At 37.3% G+C, this 25,797-nt stretch overlaps 1 protein-coding gene across 4 annotated transcripts in view; it reads right to left on the reverse strand.

Annotated features, from left to right (window-relative positions):
* The window catches only part of LOC125154203 (phospholipid-transporting ATPase ABCA3-like), a 304,058-nt gene that overhangs the window by 121,805 nt on the left and 156,456 nt on the right, over positions 1-25,797 (reverse strand). For all 4 annotated transcript variants that reach the window (XM_047838052.1, XM_047838050.1, XM_047838051.1 and 1 more), the window contains 3 exons: positions 11,383-11,556; positions 10,511-10,689; positions 9,607-9,741 (listed from right to left, as the gene is read on the reverse strand). In XM_047838052.1, coding sequence (XP_047694008.1) covers positions 9,607-9,741; positions 10,511-10,689; positions 11,383-11,556 — 488 coding nt within the window. The remainder of the gene's footprint in view (positions 1-9,606; positions 9,742-10,510; positions 10,690-11,382; positions 11,557-25,797) is intronic.

Genomic DNA, 25,797 nt, shown 5'->3' on the forward strand with positions numbered 1-25,797 from the left:
ATATTTGGTGTAACAGATTGCTGTATGTTGATTTTGTATCATGTGACTTTATCGAATCATCCTATGACTTTGTGTATCAGTTCCAGCAATTTTTTTTAGTAGAATCTTTTGGGTTTTCAATATAGGGTATCATGTCATCTGCAAATAATGGAAGTTTGACTTCTTCCTTGCTGATTTGGATGCCCTTTATTTTTGTTGTCTGTTGAGGCAAGGACTTCCAGTTCTATGTTAAATAACAGTGGTGAGAGGGGACACCTGTCTTATTCCTTAGCTGTGGGTTTTTTTGTAGATAGCCTTTACTATGTTGAGGTATGTTCCCTCTATCCCTCCTTTGTTGAGGGTCTTTATCATGATTGGATGTTGTGCTTTGTCAAAAGCTTCTTTTCTGCATCTATTGAGAAGATCATATGGTTCTTATCAATTCTTTTATTAATGTGGTATATCACATTGATTGATTTGCAAATATTGAACCACCTTTGCAACCCAGGAATAAATCCCACTTGATTGTGATGAATTATTCTTTTAATGTTCTGTTGGATTCAATTTACTAATATTTTATTGAGAATTTCTACATCCATGTTTATCAGGGATATTGGCCTATAGTTCTCTTTTTCAGTGGAATATTTGTGCAGTTTTGGAATCAGGGTAACATTGGACTTCTTACACCATACACAAAAAATGGATGAAAGATCTAACTGTGAGACAGAAAACCACAAAAATCCTGCAGGGGAACACACCTCTTTGACATCGACCTCTTTGACATTGGCCATAGCAACTTCTTACTTGATATGTCTTATGAGGTAAGGGTAACAAAGCAAAAATAAACTTTTCATTGGGACCTCATCAAGATAAAAAGCTTCTGCACAGCGAAGGAAACAATAAACAAAACTAAAAGGCAACCTTCAGAATGATAGAAGATATTTGCAAATGACATATTTGATAAATAGTTAGTATCTAAAATCCATAAAGAACTTAACAAACTCAACACCCAAAAGACAAACAATTCAGGTAAGAAATGAGAAGAAGACTTGAATAGACATTTTTCCAAAGAAGACATCAAGGCAGCTAACAGACACATCAAAAGATGCTGAACATCACTCATCATTGGGAAATGCAAATCAAAACTACAATGAGATATCACCTCACACTAGCCAGACTGGATAAAACTAACAACACATGAAACACCAGGTATTGGAGAGGATGCAGAGAAAGAGGAACCCTCATGCATTGTTAGGAATGCAAACTGGTGCAGCCATTCTGCAAAACAGTATTTAAAAAGTTAAAAATAGAACTACCCTATGAGCCAGCAATTACACTACTATGTATTTACCCAAAGGATAGAAAAATACTCATTTGAAGGGATATATGTACCCCTATGTTTATAGCAGCATTATCAATAGCCAAATTATGGAAAGAGCCCAATGTCCATCGACTGATGAATGTATAAAGAAAGGTGGTGTGTGTATACACACACACACACACACACACACACACACGCAATAGAATATTACTCAGCCATCAAAAAGAATGATATCTTGCCATTTGCATTTAAGTGGATGGAGCTAGAGAGTATTATGCTAAGTGAAGTAAGTCAAAGAAAGACAAATACTACATGATTTCACTCATATGTGGAAATTAAGAAACAAAACACATGAACATAGGGGTGAGAAAAACAAGAGGCAAACCAGGAAACAGAGTTTTAACTATAGAGAACAAACTGAAGGTCCTGGAGGGGAGGTAGGTGGTAATGATGGGTTAATTCAGTGATAGGCATTAAGGAGGGCATTTGTTATGATAAGCACTGGCTGTTGTATATAAGTGATTAATCACTAATTCTATATCTGAAACTAATACTACACTGTATGTTAATGAGCTGGAATTTAAATAAAAACTTGAAAGAAAAAAAGATAAAAAATAAAAAATAAGACAAATTTTAATAAGTATAGAACGAAAATATTAAAAACTAACAACAACAAAACACAAAACTGCAGCTTGTTTTCTGTACCCCGGCACCACAGAACAGCTGGCATGGGCTTGTGGACCCTGGGCTCACTTAGGTTGCAAGCTCACCATGAGCCAAACCTTGCTCTGGTCTGGAGGTGGAGGTGGGTAAGAATGTTCCCAGAGTTCCTCAGCCCTTTTAAACCAAGGCTTTTTTTCCCCTATGCCCAGTGTGACTGGGGCTGGTGTGAGAGTTTCAGGATCCTGATCAGAGGGACTGAGGAGTTTATGTTCTCATCCCACCTTGGAAGCCTGGACCAGAGCAGAGTCGGGATATCATGGCAAGTGGGTTGGTCATCTCAATGTGATCTTGATGTGATGTAGCTCCTCCATTGCTTAGCACAATTCTAGTGTTGCCTCTTTTATAGGTAGTTGCCCTTTTAAACCGTGTGTGTGTGTGTGTGTGTGTGTGTGTGTGTGTGTGTTTTCCTGTGCCCAAGGACAGAAGGATCTATTGTTGGTCTCTCAGAACTATCCCGTCCCAGTGCTGTTCACAGAGTTGAGGGGGGGGGGGTTCCCTTTGTTACCATGTCTCTGCCTCTCTTGCTGTTCTCTTGCCATTCTCCCTGCCTTAGGCTGGGAGCTGTTTAGTAGCTGTTTAGTCAACCCTCAGTACTTCTTCAGGAAGAATTGTTCTATTAATAGGTATAATTGGTGTGTTCTGTGGAGGATGGAGTTTAGAGTCTTCTTATGTTACCATCTTGAACTGGAATTCCTTTATTCAACACTGTGGGTTCAACTTCGGACCATGTTTTTCTGATCTGGATTTTCTCTTTGATTAGATGCCACTTCAATTTCAACATCATCCATCATCAGGAGAGGCTAGGATTTCTCTAAACCAGTATCTGTCTCCTTTAAGTTTCATAATCCTTTCTTCTGTTTCTCTCTCTCCTCTCACATACACTACATTTTACTTAAGGCAACAAGAAGTCAGGCAGCTCCTTCACCAACTCACCTGAAAATATTTCATTTAACCATCTCATTAGTAACAGTTTCTGTTTCCCACATTACTGTTAAGTGATGGTGTTGACAGACTTTGTATCTTAAATAACAAGTACTTCTTTCCTCCCAGTTTTCAGTTAACAGTTCCTCACTTCCCTTTAGGCCTTCAAAGGCAACCATCTCCAAGATCACTAGGTTTCTGCTAACAGTCTACTGTAGGCCCTTTAGACTTCCAGTGTCCCCTCACTTCCCAATCCTAAAACTACTCCCACATTTATTGGTTTTTTGTTATGGCAGCATCCCATTTTCAGGTACCAATATCTATTTATCTATTGCTCAGTAATAAATTTTTTTTTTTATTTTTTTGAGAAGCCTGGCTAGAGGTTTGTCAATTTTGTTTATTTTTTCAAAAAACCAACTCTTGGTTTCGTTGATCTGCTCTACAGTTTTTTTAGTTTCTATATTGTTTATTTCTGCTCTGATCTTTATTATTTCTCTTCTTCTGCTAGGTTTAGGCTGCCTTTGCTGTTCTGCCTCTAGTTCCTTTAGGTGTGCTGTTAGAGTTTGTATTTGGGATTTTTCTTGTTTCTTGAGATAGGACTGGATGGCAATGTATTTTCCTCTCAGGACTGCCTTCGCTGCGTCCCAAAGCGTTTGGATTGTTGTATTTTCATTTTCGTTTGTTTCCATATATTTTTTAATTTCTTCTCTAATTGCCTGGTTGACCCACTCATTCGTTAGTAGGGTGTTCTTTAACCTCCATGCTTTTGGAGGTTTTCCAGACTTTTTTCTGTGGTTGATTTCAAGCTTCATAGCATTGTGGTCTGAAAGTAAGCATGGTATAATTTCAATTCTTGTAAACTTATGAAGGGCTGTTTTGTGACCCAGTATATGATCTATCTTGGAGAATGTTCCATGTGCACTCGAGAAGAAAGTATATTCTGTTGCTTTGGGATGCAGAGTTCTAAATATATCTGTCAAGTCCATCTGATCCAATGTGTCATTCAGGGCCCTTGTTTCTTTATTGACCGTGTGTCTAGATGATCTATCCATTTCTGTAAGTGGGGTGTTAAAGTCCCCTGCAATTACCACATTCTTATCAATAAGGTTGCTTATGTTTATGAGTAATTGTTTTATATATTTGGGGGCTCTGGTGTTCGGCGCATAGACATTTATAATTGTTAGCTCTTCCTGATGGATAGACCCTGTAACTATTATATAATGTCCTTCTTCATCTCTTGTTACAGCCTTTAATTTAAAGTCTAGTTTGTCTGATATAAGTATGGCTACTCCAGCTTTTTTTTGGCTTCCAGTAGCATGATAAATAGTTCTCCATCCCCTCACTCTCAATCTAAAGGTGTCCTCAGGTCTAAAATGAGTCTCTTGTAGACAGCAAATAGATGGGTCTTGTTTTTTTATCCATTCTGATACCCTATGTCTTTTGGTTGGCGCATTTAATCCATTTACATTCAGTGTTATTATAGAAAAATACGGGTTTAGAGTCATTGTGATGTCTGTATGTTTTATGCTTGTAGTGATGTCTCTGGGACTTTGTCTCACAGGGTCCCCCTTAGGATCTCTTGTAGGGCTGGTTTAGTGGTGACAAATTCCTTCAGTTTTTGTTTGTTCGGGAAGACCTTTATCTCTCCTTCTATTCTAAATGACAGACTTGCTGGATAAAGGATTCTCGGCTGCATATTTTTTCTGTCTAGCACCCTGAAAATCTCGTGCCAATTCTTTCTGGCCTGCCAAGTTTCAAAAGAGAGATCAGTCACGAGTCTTATAGGTCTCCCTTTATATGTGAGGGCACGTTTACCCCTTGCTGCTTTCAGAATTTTCTCTTTATCCTTGTATTTTGCCAGTTTCACTATGATATGTCGTGCAGAAGATCGATTCAAGTTACGTCTGAAGGGAGTTCTCTGTGCCTCTTGGATTTCAATGCCTTTTTCCTTCCCCAGTTCAGGGAAGTTCTCAGCTATTATTTCTTCAAGTACCCCTTCAGCACCTTTCCCTCTCTCTTCCTCCTCTGGGATACCAATTATGCGTATATTATTTCTCTTTAGTGCATCACTTAGTTCTCTAATTTTCCCCTCATACTCCTGGATTTTTTTATCTCTCTTTTTCTCAGCTTCCTCTTTTTCCATAACTTTATCTTCTAGTTCACCTATTCTCTCCTCTGCCTCTTCAAGCCGAGCTGTGGTGGTTTCCATTTTGTTATGCATTTCGTTTAAAGCATTTTTCAGCTCCTCGTGACTGTTCCTTAGTCCCTTGATCTCTGTAGCAAGAGATTCTCTGCTGTCCTGTATACTGTTTTCAAGCCCAGCGATTAATTTTATGACTATTATTCTAAATTCACTTTCTGTTATATTATTTAAATCCTTTTTGATCAGCTCATTAGCTGTTGTTATTTCCTGGAGATTCTTCTTTTTTTTTTTTTTTTTTTTTTTTTTTTTATGAAATTTATTGACAAATTGGTTTCCATACAACACCCAGTGCTCATCCCAAAAGGTGCCCTCCTCAATACCCATCACCCACCCTCTCCTCCCTCCCACCCCCCATCAACCCTCAGTTTGTTCTCAGTTTTTAAGTCTCTTATGCTTTGGCTCTCTCCCATTCTAACCTCTTTTTTTTTTTTTTTTTTCCTTCCCCTCCCCCATGGGTTCCTGTGAAGTTTCTCAGGATCCACATAAGAGTGAAACCATATGGTATCTGTCTTTCTCTGTATGGCTTATTTCACTTAGCATCACACTCTCCAGTTCCATCCACGTTGCTACGAAAGGCCATATTTCATTTTTTCTCATTGCCACGTAATATTCCATTGTGTATATAAACCACAATTTCTTTATCCATTCATCAGTTGATGGACATTTAGGCTCTTTCCATAATTTGGCTATTGTTGAGAGTGCTGCTATGAACATTGGGGTACAAGTGCCCCTATGCATCAGTGCTCCTGGAGATTCTTCTGAGGGGAATTCTTCCGCTTGGTCATTTTGGATAGTCCCTGGCGTGGTGAGGACCTGCAGGGCACTTCCCCTGTGCTGTGGTGTATAACTGGAGTTGGTGGGCGGGGCCGCAGTCAGACCTGATGTCTGCCCCCAGCCCACCGCTGGGGCCACAGTCAGGCTGGTGTGTGCCTTGTCTTCCCCTCTCCTAGGGGCGGGATTCACTGTGGGGTGGTGTGGCTCGTCTGGGCTACTTGCACCCTGCCAGGCTTGTGATGCTGGGGATCTGGCGTATTAGCTGGGGTGGGTAGGCAAGGTGCACGGGGGCAGGAGGGGCAGGCTTAGATCGCTTCTCCTTAGGTGATCCACTTCAGGAGGGGCCCTGTGGCATCGGGAGGGAGTCAGATCTGCTGCGGGAGGTTTGGCTCCGCAGAAGCGCAGAGTTGGGTGTTTGCGCGGAGCGAGCAAGTTCCCTGGCAGGAACCGGTTCTCTTTGGGATTTCGGCTGGGGGATGGGCGGGGGAGATGGCGCTGGCGAGCGCCTTTGTTCCCCACCAAACTGAGCTCTGTTGTCAGGGGGCTCAGCAGCTCTCCCTCCCTTTGTCCTCCAGCCTTCCCGCTTTCCGAGCAGAGCTGTTAACTTATGACCTCCCAGACGCTAAGTCGTGCTTGCTGTCGGAACACAGTCCGCCCGGCCCCTCCGCTTTTGCCAGCCAGACTCGGGGGCTCTGCTTGGCCGGCGAGCCGCCCCTCCGCCCCGGCTCCCTCCCGCCAGTCCGTGGAGCGCGCACCGCCTCGCCGCCCTTCCTACCCTCTTCCGCGGGCCTCTCGTCTGCGTTTGGCTCCGGCGACTCCGTTCTGCTAATCCTCTGTTGTTTTCTGGGTTATTTAGGCAGGTGTAGATGGAATCTAAGTGATCAGCAGGACGTGCGGTGAGCCCAGCGTCCTCCTAAGCCGCCATCTTGCCGAAAGTCCCTTTTTTTTTTTTTAATTTTTTTTTTCAACGTTTATTTATTTTTGGGACAGAGAGAGACAGCATGAACGGGGGAGGGGCAGAGAGAGAGGGAGACACAGAATCGGAAACAGGCTCCAGGCTCTGAGCCATCAGCCCAGAGCCTGACGCGGGGCTCGAACTCCCGGACCGCGAGATCGTGACCTGGCTGAAGTCGGACGCTCAACCGACTGCGCCACCCAGGCGCCCCTGCTCAGTAATAAATTACCCAAACTTAGTGACTTAAAACAATATTTATTTTTCCTCACAGTTTCTGGCCTCATAAACTCGGGACCTCTGGCTCAGGGTTTGTCTTGATTTTGCATTCAAAATGTTGACAAGAGCTACAGTCATCTGAAAGGCTCACTGGGAGTGGAAGACCCACTTTAAAAGTGACTCACTCAACTGGCTGGCAAGTTTGTTCTGGTTGTTGGAGGAAGGACTCAGTTAATCCCATGTGGGCCTCTCTTCAGTCATTTAGGCGACTGAGTATACTCACAGCATGGCAGTTGACTTAGCCAGAGTAAACAACCCAAGAGACCAAAGTGAAGCCTCAATGCATTTTATGACTTAGTCTTAGAAAGCAGTCATTTCTCTTCTGCAGTTCTTGACTGCTCATACAGGTCAGGCCTATTCAAAGGCATGAAAATCAGGAGATGTGTGTCACTGAGGATCATCTTTGAGGCTGTCTACTACCTTTTGTGATATAATCTATGTTATTTTCCTAGTGGCTAGAAGGAGTTGTCTTGTGGGGTGGATATTCAAGGAAGAGAGAATGAAATCCAAGCCCTAAACAGGGAGGAGTGAACCATTTCTTCAGGCGAAGGGTTCAGGAGAAAATGGGACTTGAGATTTTTGCATCCTAGATTTCCTATCCTATGTCTCCATAGTCCATTCTCTCCAAATCAATGCCTTAATCCTGGGAGAGTAGACTTTCCTAAATTAAAATTTTAACTTTTTCTAAAGCTTGCTATTCTTATGATTAAGTCTATGGCTTAGTTCTCAGCTTTTCTGCTCTTGGGTGCTGGAAATGAAAATCTCTTCATGTGCTTCCTGGAAGGCTGACTAGATTTCAGTTAGCCTCTGATGGTTAATCATAGACAGCCTTTAATTTTCTGTCTCCAGTCTATCAGTTCCCCCCAAAACAGCCACCCATCCCATGGTACCTATAATTATTTCACCCATATTTTTCACATGCTTGATACATGACACCAACTAATGGATTTCTTTCCCTGGAATACATCCCAGTTCAACCTATGGACACTGCACTGCTACCTTGTATCTCATCATCTGCTTTCTCAGTCCACTCAGGTACCAACTATCCCTAATTAAGTTCCCTGGGAACTTACATTCCCAGTGGGAAGTACACTCTAAGACAGAAGTTAGTATCCAGGAAGTTTACAAAAGATGTAAATTAGCATGGAGGAGTGTTCCTGAGATCAACATCTGAGTGAAGACAAGAAGGTTTGGGAGAGAGAATAGTTGGGCCAACTCCTCAAGGAAATGCATTTGATTCTGTGTGAGGTGACTCTGTTCAGGTGAGGTTATCGTTGGAGAGGGTGGCCAGTATCCACAGTGGCCATGTTTTCGGAGAGTTCAAATGAATAACTTACCCAAAGTGTTTTTCCTCCCCCACTTATTCTTTAATTACTGTATCATCACCCTATTTGTTTTCCCAATGGTATTGACTGTATGCTGTAATTACCCTGTTTGTTCACTTCTCAACCCACTTTCATTCATACTAGAATGTAAGCTCCTTGAGAGCATGGGTCTAATCTGGATTTTTCATCACTTATATCCCCAGTGTCAATAATGAATGAATGAATGAATGAATGGAGTGATACATAGAAGGACCTTGGTTCTTCTGGGCATTTTCATGAGAATCTGAGGGAGTCACATCAGAGTGGCTTCTCAGGGAAAATCTGGTAGGAAAATTATGAAGAGAGAAATAAGGGGGGCCAAGGTAACTACAGCTGGGGAAATTGTCACAGACCATGTGTTCCTTAGGCCAACACCCTCCAGCCCTAATCTATACTGATATCCACAAAAATGTTGGATGTGACTACATTTCCTGAGAAAACCAGGGAAAAGAGTGAGTTTTGCATTTTGGGTTAATGTAACCAAAACAGAGAAAGCATATAGCATACTGGAGGCAAAGGATACGACAAGAGTATACTCATCTCCAAAATTAGCTGAATTAGCATGGAGGGCTTTGGGTTTCCATAGGCTGTGGGGTTAAGAGTTCAAACCAAGCTTAGGTAGACCTTTGAGAGGCAACGGAATGCCAGCCCATACAGGTTACCTGAATACTACATGCCTACAGTTGGTGCAGATAAATTAAGAGATTAAAAGCCCTCCCTTGATGAACTCCTTGACAGGGGAAAGATTACATAATAGATAAATGCAAAGTATTTGTGAACAGAAATTAATGCTTATACACTCAACTCATTCATCTCCAATAGACTCTACTTTTTAAAATGAGAGAATTTGTGGAAGATAACATATAGCTTATAGAAAACCTGACTCTATTCTGGGGGAAGGAGAAAAAGATTTGACTTTTTATTATATACTGAAAAAAATTATTTTTTTTATGTTTCTCAAAGATCAAAAGGATGGCTGTGATCTTTTATTAGCATGTGATCTTTTTCTTGTATTTATAGTAATAATCATTTACAGTGAGCACTAAACTAAATTTCAGTCCTATCAAGAAGAAAAAATTTGAAACAATACCTTGCACAAATGTTTGATTTGGATACCTGCCACCAAATTAGTAGGTTCTGCTTCAAAATACTTGCTTTCATTTGTCTCATAAAATTGCCTTCTTTCCTTTTTTCCCTTAGATGCTTCCCCAAACCAGTAAGAGCGCTAAAAAAAAAAAAAAAAAAAAAAAAAGAGGGGAATGAATGTGACATTACTGCAATGGTATTGAAAAATGATTCATTATAAAATACTCTAGCCTGTTATCTTTTGTACTGAGATGGATTGATGAAATTTTTTTGTGATTAAATTTTGGAGCTAATTGGTTATAATTTGCATTCCCGGGCATAAAAGCAGACTACTCTATGAAAATTATAAGTGTCCAAGAGGGACAAAAGAAAATTACTCCAAAATGAGGTCATGGCAAAAATGATTGTATCATTTTTTTGTCATATCTTCTCTTAGCAGATAAGGAAAGGAATCAAGAAAAAGAATGAGCCATCATGCTATAGTTCTGACTCCAAGAGATCTGTGCTAACCAAGGATAAAAAGCAGTCCCCAGATGGGGGACTTAACTAAACTTCTTTTTTTTTTTTTTTTTACCACCCAAAGACCCATCCTATATTACTTTCTTTATGCCTGAGTTTAATCCTTTATGAAATACTTGCCTGTAAATGTGATGGATTACTCAGAGTTTGTAAAGTTTGAGGTAATAGGCCATGATCTACAGATTATTTATATTTATATATACTGGATGCTTTAAAGTGTAATAGGAAAAGGCCATGAATGGCTGGAGTAAGTAGAATGATTCTTTCACCTGATCTATTGGTTCAAGTATAGACAGTGCAAAATTAACTCATGGTGGCTTTTACAGAAATTACAATACATATTCATAAGGACTGTGGCCTTTCTCAGTAACACAAGCATTAGAACTCACCAGCAAGAAAAAGTTCCATGGCTTGGGCACACCATACTCCCCTGGAAAGACAGCTTCTATATACCAGGCCACAAGGCCATATAAGAAAGCATCAAATAAAAACATTCCCAGTACGTGGGCAAAGCCAAAGTTCTCCATTTGGGGTGGTGAGAAGATGTTGCTCCATTTAATTCCAATTTCTAAGAGACAACAGTTGACATTTAATTTAGGTGCCAACCGACACTAAAACAGTTATCCATCTGCATCATAATTAAAGAGTGAAGAGAAAAGGTGTTAATATTTTCTAGAAATTCCTACTATAGTCACTTTCTAATACCACTAGAATTTAGGATATTTGAGAAAGTAATCATTTAAGATGTTTTCTAGTGTGCCAGGAACAATCAGTTATGAGTGAAACCAAAACAAAATACATATACTAAAAACTCAGGAATATAAGCTTTAAGAAAAATAAGGAAGCCCCTATGGGTTAAGACACTGACTCCTTACTCTCAATCCCTCCTCATGCTAAATGTTCACTGGAAAATATAATTTTGGAAAACATAATCATTGAAAAGCAGAAATAAATGCTATCTACAGAAGAGAAGACTAGAAGAATTTTTGCATAGATATTGCACTGATGAAAAAAGGAAGACTGAAAGGTGCTAAAAGCAGACCTGTGCTGCTTCCTCTCCTAGCATCAAAGAGCAGCCAGGAACTCCAAATGGAGTAGCAGACTTGAATAAATTTATGCAGAGAATGTGGAGGAACTCAGGTGCTACAGGTGTGGTATGAAGTAATATCATTTTTTGAAGGACAGTTTAACAATATTAATCAACTTTAAAACTGTGAATATCTTATGAGAATACGGCCAAATTTACAAGGTAAATACTCACTCTCCATTTCTGCCTCGACTAGGAATTTAGTTCCCAGCCCCATTGCGATATTTGAGCTGAGACAGGAAGCCAGCTTCTGGGTGAATGTCATTTCTGCAAACTTTATAGAGACAGTAACAACTGGAAAGTAGGTAACGAGATAAATGAAACCTCCAACAGAAACGGCAAAATGTACTAGAAATAAAAAGGAAATTATAAGGTCAACTTAAGTAATATGCAAAAGCCTCAACTACAAATATTTTGTAGGATGTATGTAATGAAATAAGCACATTGAGAATAAAAATTTGTTTTGTTCACCATTGCTTCCTCAGCACGTTATATAATACTTGGCACTTCCTAAGTGCTCAAAAGTATTTTTTGAATGAAAAAAAGTCTGAAATTAAACATTTTAGTAACTGATTTTTCTGGAATTTGTCATTCTATATGTAGTACTATAAATATTATAGCTCTTAATAGAAATTTTACATATTTATTATCACTCAGCATAAAAAAATTATAAATGTAAATACTATTATTATGGTATCAGAAAATATCTAGATTCTATTTCCAGACACTATGAGATTCAGTCTATGTCATAATACTGGGGGAAAAGAAGTATACTTGAATAAACAGAAATACAAAGTTGGTCTTAAAAAGCCAGATATGGTTTAGAATATGAAGAGTTCCAAAAAAGTGACTCTGATAAAACACCAAAAAGAAAATCCCTGTTAAGAAACCAATTAACGGGGGCGCCTGGGTGGCGCAGTCGGTTAAGCGTCCGACTTCAGCCAGGTCACGATCTCGCGGTCCGTGAGTTCGAGCCCCGCGTCAGGCTCTGGGCTGATGGCTCAGAGCCTGGAGCCTGTTTCCGATTCTGTGTCTCCCTCTCTCTCTGCCCCTCCCCCGTTCATGCTCTGTCTCTCTCTGTCCCAAAAATAAATAAACGTTGAAAAAAAAAAAAAGAAACCAATTAACGTCATTGGGAAGAAAAATTTAGCATCTAAATAAAAATTGGATATTATGAAACACAACATATTATCCCACTATTAGGAATGGTTCTTGCTTTTCTTCTTTACCTCACTCCACATACCATATTCACCAACTAGAACAATTATGTTTTATGTACTCATCTTTATGTACATGTCTTATGTACTTGTACATCTTATGTACATGTCTGTTATTTTCTAAAATTAAAATTATAAAGAGAATAAGAGGGGACAAATAAGGGATAATAAAGGCAATATATCAGATGCACCTGATAAAAAAGAATCAAAGTATATACGGCAAAAAGTAACAGATTCTAGAATAAATATGCAAATTTACAACCATAGTAGAAATGTTAACCATCTTTCTCCAGATTAACAAACTTGGCCTAAATGAAAATACATGTCAACTACCCCAAACAACCTCATCATATATATTTTTTCAAACAGACTTGGAATATTAATTTAAAAAAACTAGACATTAACTAGGTCATAAAATAAATCCTAACAAATTTTAAAGGATTTAAATTAAATTGGGAATCAATAACCAGAAGATGACTAAAAAATCCAGTATGTTGAGAAATTAAGACACACATCTTTGAATAATTCTCAATTAAAGAAGGAAATTACAAAACATTTTAAAGTAATAGCTCAGGGGTGCCTGGGTGGCTCAGTTGGTTAAGCCTCCAACTGCGGCTCAGGTCATAATCTTGTGAGTTCAAGTTCCACATCAGGCTCTGTGGTGACAGCTCAGAGCCTGGAGCCTGCTTGGGATTCTCTCTTGCCTCTCCCCTTGCCTCTCCTTGCCTCTCCCCTGCTCATTTTCTCTCTCTCAAAAAATAAACACTAAAAAAATATTAAAAAAATAAAGTAACAACCAAAACAAGCTTACTTATCAAAATTTGTGTCATGCAAACCAGTACTAAGAGGGAAATGACTAGCCTTAAATTCATTTATTGAAAGAAATAAGACAAATATTCACTACCAAAAGCTTTAAAAAATGGCAATAAACACAAAGTTTATGGAACGTAAGGGTAAAGATAAAAGCAGAAATTAGAACAAAACTATAGGTAAGACAACCAACAAAGCCAAAAGCTGAATCTCTGTAGAGACTAATAATGCTAACAAACCTGTTATGAAACTGATCAAGAAAAAAGACAGAAGGCACAAATTACCAGTACAAAGAGTAAAAAAGGATATATCATGACAGATACTTACAGACATTAAAAACAGAAGAAACACATATTAAATTAATGATATTGCACCAATAAATTTCAAAACTAAAAGTATAAATTAAAGAAAACAGAACTTACCAAAATTGAAAGAACTAGAAAACCTGAATGTCCTACAGTCATTAAAGAAATTGAACCAATAATTAAAATCCTTCTCAGTGCTTTTTCAACAACTTCTAGCAGATATTCAAAGAGGAAATGATTAGGACACTGCACTGAAATTTCCAGAGAGATAGAGATACAGAAAAAGAGGATATCCTTCCTAAGTACTTTTATAAAACTACCATAACTTGGTATCAAAATCAAACAAAGGCAGTACAAAAAAGGAAATTATAGAGCAATTTCACTACTGAACATATAGGTAAAAATCTTAAACTAAATATTAGCAAAATTAATCCAGCCTGTATACAAAGGAAAACATATCTTGACAAATTTATTCTAAGAATATGAGATTGGTATGGGTATTGAGGAGGGCACCTTTTGGGATGAGCACTGGGTGTTGTATGGAAACCAATTTGACAATAAATTTCATATATTGAAAAAAAAAGAATATGAGATTTGTATAGCATTTAAAAATCAGCTTATATAATGCACATTAAGAAGAAATATATTTTTACCATCTAAATAAATGCAAATTAAAATGTTAAATAAAACTCAATATCCTTAGCTCAGATAAAATTATTAAACAGTAAATGAACAGAATCTTTTTAACCTGATAATTATATATCTATATACTTTAAAAGCTTCCAGTCACCTTATACCCTAAAAACTTGTGGACCCCAATTTTAAAGTGGATGTGTGTGTGGGGGGGGGGGGGTTCCCCATACCACCAAGCAAGTCTCCAGGACATTAGCTGGTGTCACTCAATTTTGACACTATTTATCCCAAGATAGCATCAGATTCCATAGTTTAAGGATTCAGTCCTACAGGGCCATTCCCCCTACCCTGACTTCAGATGCCAGTCACAAGCCCAGATTATTACCTTTGCTTCTGCTGACTGATTATAGATCAGAGGCTCCAAGGACCACTTCCTTAGGCTCAATTAATCTGCTAGAGCAGCTCACACAACTCAGAGAAACATGTTACTTACCAGACCATTAGTTTATTTCAAAACAATGCAACACAGGAACTGCCAGATGGAAAGATGCATAAGATAAGGTATAGCACAAAGGCATGGTGCTTCCTTGTCCTCTCCCATTCCACCACTCTCCCCAAATATTCAGATGTTCACCAAACTGGAAGCAATCCTAATCCATCCTTTTGGATTTTGATGGAGGCTTCACACATTAAATAGGCACAATTGATTAAATCATCAGTTATCAATGGATGACTGATTCAACCTCCAGGCCTTCTCCTGGATGCTGGAGGTCAAGGGAGTGAGACTGAGAGTTCCAATCTTCTAATCACATGGTTGGCTCCTGCAGCAACCATCCCCCATCCTTAGGTGCTTTCCAAAAGCCACCTCAATACGTAACAAAAGACATAAACAGCAGAAGTTTATGTCTCAGAGGTTCTCTGCTGTTCTCAACACTTCAAAAATTTCAAAGATTTTAAAATCTATGTGCCAGAAAAGGGGACCAAGACCAAATATATATATAAATATATAAATATATAAATATATATATATATATATATATATATATATATATATTATAAATCACAATGTCACATATCAAATGGTAAACTGTTAAAATGTTTCTTTTAGGCAGAGAACTCCAAAACTGTATTCTACTAAACAATGAGTAAACTGACAAATATAAGCTTGATTGGTTCAAGCTGTCAGAATCAGCTGATTTTTTAGAGGTCTGGAATGTTATTTTTAACACTTGTAAGCACCAGGGAAATGCTTAAATAAAGAAAAAAAGCTGACAACTTTCAGTAAAACAACATTATGGTGTTTTTTTCTTAACTGCCTACCATAACTGACTCCCCAGCTCAGTGCCAACCATGGGGATGGTGTCTACCTTCCTGATATGGCTTGCTGTTACCAGAGGGTGCAATACAGACTTGACTCTTAAAGAACTGTGCTTGACTCTTCTGATCTGCCTGACGGCTCCTTGAGGGATTCCGGAGGAAGTGGCTCAAGGACTTCACATTGTTTCACACCCCTCTGAACTTTCTCAGAGCAGAGTCAGCCTCCCAATCAGTGTTTTTTGAAAGCATTTAAAGGCAAACACACTTCCCACAGTTGACTGCTGCAAAGGATAACAATGAGAAAAGTAGCAGACACAACAAAAAGCCTGGGGAAAAAAAAGGTGTGAAGAAGAAACACAAGGAAGAATAAGGGCATTAAAAAACTTCCACATATAGTGGAGAATCTAGAAGGCCACTCACATGCTCAGGGTTGGACAATGTTCAAAACTGACCTGAGAAGACCCTACTCTTTAACCTTGAGCTGACCTTTAGGCTCTGCAAAAGTGAGAAGTGAAGACTAATGCTAAACATTGAAAGAGTGCCCAACAGAGAGCCAATCAGAGAGTATACTTTTTTTTTATGCTCTAGTTAAGGAAATCTGTCAAATTGCTGGCTGACTACTAAACCAACAGAGCACAGACTTCAGTGATTACACATCAAAATAATACAGTCTTTGCAAAAATAGTTTAGAAAACTCACTAAGTTAATAACTACAATCCACACAACCAACAATAAACCATGAAGTTGGGGGAGACATTTCTATAATTACCACATTACATTATTAATCAAAGACTTTAAATAGAGTGCTCTAAATATGCACAGATATCTAAAGGAGACTATTAACAAAGAGCTAAAGGAAATAACAAGAATCATATCCCATGAACCAGAAAATATCAATAAAGAGATTTAAATTATAAAAAGACATCAAACAGAAATTTGGGGGCTTAAACAGAAAACTGAAATGAAAATTTGATTAGAGGGGTTCAACAGTATATATGAGTAGGCAGAAGAAAAAAATCAGCAAACTGAAGATAAGACAACTGATATTATGTGATCTGAAGAGCAGAAAAAGAATAAGGAAAGATTAATTGAGCCTAAGAGACCTGTGGGACACCATGAAGGGTACCAGAAAGTGCATAATTGTGGAGTCATAGAAATTAAAGAGGGAGAGAAAGGGTCAGAGAAATTATATGAAGGAATAATGGCTGAAAAATTCCCAAATTTGATGAAAGACATAAATGTACAAATCCAAAAAGCTACACAAACTCCAAGTGGAATAAAATCAAAGGTATCAGCATTAAGACACATTAAAACAAAAATGAGGAAAGCCAAAGACCAAAAAAAAAAAAAAAAGAATCTTGAAAGCAGCAGAGAGAACTGTTTCATAATGTACCAGATTATAAACCAATTTTCCAGAAAGCTGCAGGCCAGAAGGAGGTAGAGTGACATTTTTAAAGCATTAAAAGTAAAAATAAACTGCTACGCAAGAATTCTGCACACACCAAAACTATCATTCAAGAATGAAGTAGATTAAGAAATTTCCAAATCAGGGCACCTGAGTGGCTAGTCGGTTAAGCTTCTGTCTTAATCTCAGGTTATGATCTTATGGTTTGTGGGTTTGAGCCCCGCATTAGTCTCCGTGCTGATAGCTCATACCCTGGAGCCTGCTGTGGTTTCTGTGTCTCCCTCTCTCTCTGCTCCTCCCCACTCATGCTCTGTCTCTCTCTCAAAAAAATGAATAAACATTAAAAAAAAAAAAGAAATTTCCAAATCAACAAAAATTGATGGAGTTTGTTGCTTGTACATGTGCCACAGAAGGATGAACAATCTGAATGAAGGGATACTGGATAGTCACTCAAAGCCATATAAAGAAATAGAAAACTCCAGTGAAGGTAACTGCATCGATAAATATGAAAATCAGAATTATGGTATTTTCTGGTTTATAACACCTCTTTTTTTTCCTATATGACTATAAATAAATTCATGTAAATAACTGTAAATATGTGTTAATAGGTATATAAATATAAAGATGCAGTTTGTGAAAATACCAACATAAAAGGTAGATGGAGACTGACAGGAGCAGAGCTTTTAATACTATTAAAGCTAAATTAGTATTAATTATAATTAAGTTGTTTAAAGTGTTCATTGTACTCTCCAAATTATCCCTTAAGAAAATAACTAGAAAATACATAAAAAAAATGATAAGGGAATCAAAATGGAGGATATAAGGAACAAAAAATGTATGATATATAAAATACAAATACCAAAATGGCAGATATAAGTCCTCCATTATCAGTAATTATTTTCAATATAAATGGATTAAACTCCAATTAAAAAGTGAAGGTAATAGAAGGGATTTTTTAAAAATGATCCAGGGGTGCCTGTGTGGCTCAGTCGTTAAGTGTCTGACTTCCGGCTCAGGTCATGATCTCACAGTTCCAGAGTTCAAGCCCCACCTTGGACTCTGTGCTGACAGCTCAGAGCCTAGAGCCTGCTTCAGATTCTGTGTCTCCTTGTCTCTCTGCCCCTATTAGGGTCATGCTCTGTCTCTGTCTCTCTCTCTCTCTCAAAAATAAATAAAACATAAAAAAATTTTTTAAGATCCAAAGATACAATTTTGTTAAAGTGAAAGAATGGAATAAGATATTTCATGTAAATAGTAACCAAAAGAGAGCTACAGTAACTCAACTAATATAGGATAAAATAGGCTTTAAGTAAAAGATTGTTACAAGACACAATCAGGGATATCATACACTTATGGAAGTGTCAATCAACCAAAAAGATGTAATAATTAAAAACATATATTCATCTAACAAGAGAATTCCAAGAACCAAAAAAAGACAACTGAAGGGAGAAATAGAAAGCTCTCTAATAATACTTAACAACTTCAATACCCAGCTTTCAATGATGGAGAGAACAATTAGACAGATGATCAAGAGAGGACTTAAACAACACAGTAAACTAACTTTACCTAAAAGACATACATAATACTCCATCCAAAAAGAGCAGAATATATATTATTCATTTTTAAAGAATGTTTATTTATTTTGAGACAGAGCGAGTGTGTGAGTGGGGGAGGGGCAGAGAGAGAGAGAGAGAGAGAGAGAGAGAGAGAGAGAGAGTGAGCGAGAGAGAGAATCCCAAGCAGGCTCCATGCTGTCAGTGCAGAGTCCCATAGTGGGCTTGACCTCATGAACCATGAAATCATGACCTGAGCCAAAATCAAGTCAGATGCTTAATAGGCTGAGTCAACCAAGCACCCCAGAATATATATTCTTAAGTGCACATGGAACATTCTCTAGGAAAGACTATATGTTAGACCACAAAACAAGTCTCAATAAATCTTTTAAAAAGGTTTAAATCACACAAACGATATTTTAGGACTGCAATGGAATGAAGCAAGAAATCAGGTGGAAAGTTACAAATGTGTACAAATTAAACCAAAAAATGTGTGAAAATTATAGAAAAAAAATCTCTTAAACAACCAATGTGTCAAAGAAGAAATTCAAGGAAAATTAGAAAATATTTAAGGATAAATGAAACAAAAATACAACATACCAAAACATAGGAGATACAACGAAAGCAGTGCTGTGGAAAATTTATAGCTGTAAAGACCTACATTAAAAAAAAAGAAATATCTCAAATCATAACCTAACTTTCCACCTTAAGGAAAAGGAGAAAGAAGAACAAGCTAAACCTAAAGCTAGCAGAAAAAAGGAAATAATAATGATTAAAGTAGAGACAAATAAAATAGAGAATAGGAAAACAATGAGCCAATTAAGAAAAACAGAAGTTTTTTTTCTTTGAAAAGGTCAACAAAATTAATAAACTTTTACATATACCTCCTAAAAAAGAGAATTACTAAAATCAGAAAGATGTACACTTTCACACCAACTTGAAAGTAATACAAATAAGAAATATTAATAATAACTGCATAGCAACAAACTACACAACCTTGATGCAATGGGCAAAATCTTTGACATGCAGATCCTGCCAATACTGACTCAAGAAGATATAGAAAATCTGAATAGACCTATAACAAGCAAAGATATTAAATTACTATAAAAAACTTTCCAATTGAAAAAACAAAGTACTATATAGCTTCACTGGTGAATTATATGAAAACTTAGAGAATAATTAACACCAATCCCCCTCAAACTTACCAAAATAAATAGAGAAGGAATGCTTCATAACTCACTCTGTGAGGAAAGCATAACCCCAGTAACAAAGTCAGAGAGAGACATCACAAGAAAATAAAATGTGAATAACAGATGCAAAAGTCATCAACAAAATCTAGTAAACTGAATACAGCAACATTTTTTTTAAGGTATATATTTTAATTCCAGTATGGTTAACAGACAGGGTTACATTAGTTTCAGGTTTACAATGCATTGATTCAACAATTTTATTTTATTTTTTTTTAATTTTTTTTTTCAACGTTTATTTTATTTTTGGGACAGAGAGAGACAGAGCATGAACGGGGGAGGGGCAGAGAGAGAGGGAGACACAGAATTGGAAACAAGTTCCAGGCTCCGAGCCATCAGCCCAGAGCCTCACGCGGGGCTCGAAGTCACGGACCGCGAGATCGTGGCCTGGCTGAAGTCGGACGCTTAACCGACTGCGCCACCCAGGCGCCCCGATTCAACAATTTTATACATTACGCAGTGCATCTCCCCTCTGGTGACCATCAGTTAGTTCTCTATAGTTAAGAGTCTGTTTCTGTCTCTGTCTCTGTCTCTCTCTGTCTCTCTTCCTTCCCTCCTCCCTCATTTTTTGTACTTTGTTTTATTTCCTAAATTCCACACGAGTGAAATCATATGGTATTTGTCTTTCTCTGACTGACTTATTTTGCTTAGCAAAATACTCTCTAGCTCCATCCATGTTGTTGCAAGTGGCCAAATTCTTTTTCACGGCCAAATTATATTCCATTGTATATATATGCCACATCTTTATCCATTCATCTATTGAAGGACACTTGGGCTGACTTCATAATTTAGCTATTGTAAATAATGCTACAATGAACACAGGGGTGCATGTGTCCCTGTGAATTCATATTTTTGTATTTTTTGGGTAAATACTTAGTAATGGAATTACTGGATCTTATGGTAGTTCCATTTTTAATTTTTTGAGGAACCTCCATACCATTTCCCACAGTAACTCCACCAGTTTTCATTCTTACCAATAGTACACGAGGATTCTTTTTTCTCCACATCCTTATCAACACTTTTATTCTTTGTGTTTTTTATTTTAGCCATTCTGACAGGTATGAGATGACATCTCATTGTAGTTTTGATTTGTATTTCCCTGATGATCAATGATGACCATCTTTTCATGTGTCTGTTGGCCATCTGGATGTCCTCTTTGTAAACATGTCTATTCATGTCTTCTGCCCATTTTTAATTGAATCATTAGTTTTTGGGGTGTTGAGTTTTTTAAGTTCTTTATATATTTGGGATACTAACCCTTTAACAGATATGTCATATGCCTTTTAGTTCTGTTGATTGTTTCCTTTTCTGTACGGAAGCTTTTTATTTTGATGTAGTCCCAGTAGTTAAATATCTTTGCTTTTATTTCCCTTGACTCAACAGACATATCTAGAAAAATGTTGCTATGGTCAATGTCAAAGAAATTATTGCTCATGCTCTCCTCTAGGATTTTTATGGTTCCAGGTCTCACATTTAGGTATTTAATGCATTTTGAGTTTATTTTTGTGTAGTATAAGAAAGTGGTACAGTTTAATTCTTTTGCATGTAGCTGTCCAGTTTTCCCAGCACCATTTGTTGGAAGATACTGTCTTTTTCCCATCAGATATTCTTTCCTCCTTTGTCAAATATTAACTTACCATATAATGGTGGGTTTATTTCTGAGTTTTCTATTCTGTTCTATGGATCTATGTGTCTATTTTTGTGCCAGTACCATATTGTTTTATTACAGTTTTGTAATATACTTCAAGTCTGGAACTGTGATACCTCCAGTTTTGCTTTTCTTTTACAAGACTGCTTTGGCTAATCATAGTCTGTTATGTTTCCATACAAATTTTAGGATTATTTGTTCTAGTTCTGTGAAAAATGCTGTTGGTATATTGACTGGAATTGCATTAAATCTGTAGATTGCTTTGGGTAGTATAAATATTTTAACAATATTTGTTCTTCCAATCCAAGAACATGGAATGTTTTTCCATTTCTTTGTATCATGTTCAATTTTTTTCATCAATGTTTTATAGTTTTCAGGATACAGGTCCTTCACCTCTGTGGTTAAGTTCATTCCTAGGTATTTTATTTTTGGTGCAATTGCAAATGGGATTATTTTCTTAATTTCTTTTTCTGCTGCTTTATTATTAGTGTATATAAATGCAATAGATATCTGTACATTGATTTTATATCCTGAGACTTTACTGAATTCATTTATCAGTTATAGTAGTTTGGTGGAGTCCTTATGGTTTTCTAAATATAGTACCATGCCATCTGCAAAGAGTGGAAGATTTCCTTCTTCCTTACCAATATAGTTGCATTCTATTTCTTTTTATTGTCTGATTACTATGGCTAGGACTTCCAGTACAATGTTGAATAGAAGTGCAGAGATTGGACATCCTTGTCTTTTTCCTGATCTTAAAGGGGAAAGCTTTCAATTTTCCTCCAGTGAGTATGATGTTGTGTGTTTTTCATCTAAGGCCTTATTATGTTGAGGTATGTTCCCTCCAGACCTACTTTATTGAGGGTTTTTACTATGAATGGATGTTGTACTTTGCCAAATGTACAGCAGCAAATTAAAAGGATTCTACACCATGACTAAGTAGGATTTGTCCCAGGAATGCAAAGATAGTTCAACAGAGAAAAATAAGTCCATGGAAACACACTACATTAATAGAAAGGAGGAAAAAAATCCATATAATCATCTTAAGTTGTGCAGATAACAGATTTGACAAAACTCAACATCATTTCACGAAAAAAACCCTCAAAAATTAGGAAAAGAAGGAAACTTCAACATGATAAACGAGATTATGAAAAATCCACAGCTAAGATCACACTTAATGGTTTAAGAATGAAAATTTTCCCTCAAGACTAGGAAGAAGGTAAGAGTTTCTGTTTTCACCGTATCTTTCTTTTTTTGTTTTTGTTTTTCAATTTAAATTTTAATTAGCTAGGATACAGTGTAATATTGGTTTCAGGGGTAGAATCTAGTGATTCGTCACTTACATACAACACCCAGTGCTCATCAGAACAAGTGCCTTCCTTAATACTCATCACTCATCTAGCCCATTGCCCACCCACATCCCTCCCATCAACCTTCAGTTTGTTCTCTATCATTAAGAGTCTCTTGTGCTTTTTTCCCCTTTATTCTCTCCCTGCCTTCCCATATGTTCATCTGTTTTGTTTCTTAAATTCCACATATGAGTGTTTTCACCATTTCTATTCACATAGCACTAGAAGTCCTAGCCACAGCAATTAGGCAAGAAAAAAAATTAAAGACATCCAAATTGGAGGGGAAGAAGTAAGCTTATTTCTATTTTTTCTATTGCAGATGACATGATCTTATATGCAGAAAGCCCTAAAGAATCTACAAAAAAATCTATTAAAACTAATGAACATATTCAGCAACAATGGAGGGTACAAGTTCAATACACAAAAATCAGCTGAGTTAAAACATTTTTTTAATGTTTTATATTTGAGAGAGAGAGAGAGAGAGAGAGAGAGAGAGAGAGAGAGAATGCAAGCAGGGGAGAGACAGAATCTGAAGCAGGCTCCAGGCTCTGAGCTGTCAGCACAGAGCCCGACACAGGTCTCAAACTCAGGAGCAGTGAGGGGCGCCTGGGTGGCGCAGTTGGTTAAGCGTCCGACTTCAGCCAGGTCACGATCTCACAGTCCGTGAGTTCGAGCCCCGCGTCGGGCTCTGGGCCGATGGTTCAGAGCCTGGAGCCTGTTTCCGATTCTGTGTCTCCCTCTCTCTCTGCCCCTCCGCCGTTCATGCTCTGTCTCTCTCTGTCACAAAAATAAATAAATGTTAAAAAAAAAATTAAAAAAAAAAAAAACAAAACTCAGGAGCAGTGAGATCATAACCTAAGCCAAAGTCGGATGTGTAACTGACTAAGCCACCCAGGCACGCCTCAGCTGAATTTTTAGACACCATCAATGAACAATCTGAAAATAAAATTAAAAAGGAATTCCATGTGTAATAGCAGAAAAAAATAAAATAGTTAGGAATAAATTAAACCAAGGGGTTGCAGAAGTGTACACTGAAAACAATAAAATATTCCTCAATTAAATTAAAGACTACCTAAATACATGGAAAGAAATGTCTTCATGAATTACAAGACAATATAGTTAAGATAAAAATACTCCCCAAAGTGATTTACAGAATGTGATCTTTTAAAAAAATCCCATTTGTCTTTTTTTTTTTTTTTTTTGCAGAAATAGAAAAGCCAAACCTAAAACTCATGTTGAATTGCACAGAACCCTACACAGGCAAAAAAACAAAAACAAAAACAAAATTGAAGGCTCACATTTCCCATTTTCAACACTTACTACAAAACCATAGTAATCTCAAAAGTGTGTTACTGATCTAAGGATAGATATAAACCCAGTGGAATACATCTGAGAATATGGAAATAAAGGACTTATGTCATATGTCATATATACACATGATTCTTGACAATGGTGACAAGAGCATCAATAAGGGAAAGAACAGTCCCTTCAATAAATGGTCCTTTGACAAACAGATAATCTAAATGCAAAAGGTATGAACTTCGACCTGGATTTCATACCATATATAAACACTAAAAGTGGATAAGAGGCATTAATATAACAGCTAAAACTATGAAATTCTCAGAAGAAAATGTACAGGTAAATCTTTATGACCCTAGGTTTAGCAAATGGGTTCTTTGACACACACAAGAGAAAAACAGGTAAAGTGGATTTCATGAAAATTAAGAATTTCTGTGCACCAGAGGATATTATTAAGAGAATCAAAAGGTATTTTGAAGATCATGTACCTGAAAGGGCTTAGTATCCAGAATATATAGAGAACTCTTACAACACACCAACCAAAATACAAGCAATCCAATTAAAAGATAGTCAAAGGACTTGAACACACAGTCTTCCAAAGAAGATATACAAATGACTAGCAAGCACATGAAAAGATGCTCAACACCATTACCGTTTAGGGAAGTGAAAATCAAAATCACAATGAGGTATCACTTTACACTCATTTGGATGGCTATAATAAAAAATGGAATGTATCAAGGAGTGGCAAGGATGTGGAGAAATTGTTACCTTCCTTTATTCTTGGTAGAAATGTAAAGTGTTGCAAAAACTATGGAAAACAGTTTAATGGTTCCTCAACAAAGTTGAGAATTAAATTACCACATGACCAAAAATTCTACTCTGAGGTTTATATTCAAAATAATTGAAAGCACATGCACAAACAATAATTTGTACCCACATGTTCATTGAAGCACTTTGGCTCACAAGAGTCAAAGGAGGAATCAATCCAAATGCCCATGAATGGATGACTAGATGAGCAATATGTTGTACATCCATTCAATGTAATATTACTCAGTCATAACAAGGAGTGAAGTACTGATAAATGCCACACAACAGATGAATCTTGAAAACATTGAGCTAAGTAAAAAAATTCAGACACAAAATGTCACATATTTGTATCATTACATTTATATGAGATATCCAGATAGGCAAATCCATAAAAACAGAAAGCAGATTAGTGGTTGCCAGGGGCTGAGGGGATGGTGGGATGGGAGTACTGCTTAACAGATATGTGGTTTCCATTTCAGGTGATAAAAATGTTTTGAAATTAAATAATAGTGATGGTATATTAGGAATATACTTTATGCTACCACAATGTATACTTATTTAATATAGCTAAAATGGTAAATTTTATGTTGTATGTATTTACTACTAATAAAAAACATTTCCATTTGCGACACCTGGGTGGCTCAGTCGGTTGAGCATCTGACTCTATATATCAGCTCAGGTCATGATTCCAGGGTTGTGGAATTGAGCCCCATGGCAGGCTCCACACTGAGCATGGACCCTGCCTGGAATTCTGTCTCTCCCTCTCCCTTGGTCACTCTCCCCCACTCATGGACGCTCTTTCTAAAATAAAACAACAAACAACAAAACCCCACTTCCATTTAATTTTAGGAAGAAGACAAAGATATCTACATTAATTCCTTTTATTATATATTAGAGAATCTAGCCTGTGCAGTAAGAGGTGAAAGAAAATAAGACAAAATGACTGAGGGAAAAAAAAAACCCACCTTATTTTCACGTTATAGGAATGTGCATATAGAA

The sequence above is a fragment of the Prionailurus viverrinus genome, chromosome E3 (assembly GCF_022837055.1).
Source record: "Prionailurus viverrinus isolate Anna chromosome E3, UM_Priviv_1.0, whole genome shotgun sequence".
In the NCBI taxonomy this organism is placed as follows: domain Eukaryota; kingdom Metazoa; phylum Chordata; class Mammalia; order Carnivora; family Felidae; genus Prionailurus; species Prionailurus viverrinus.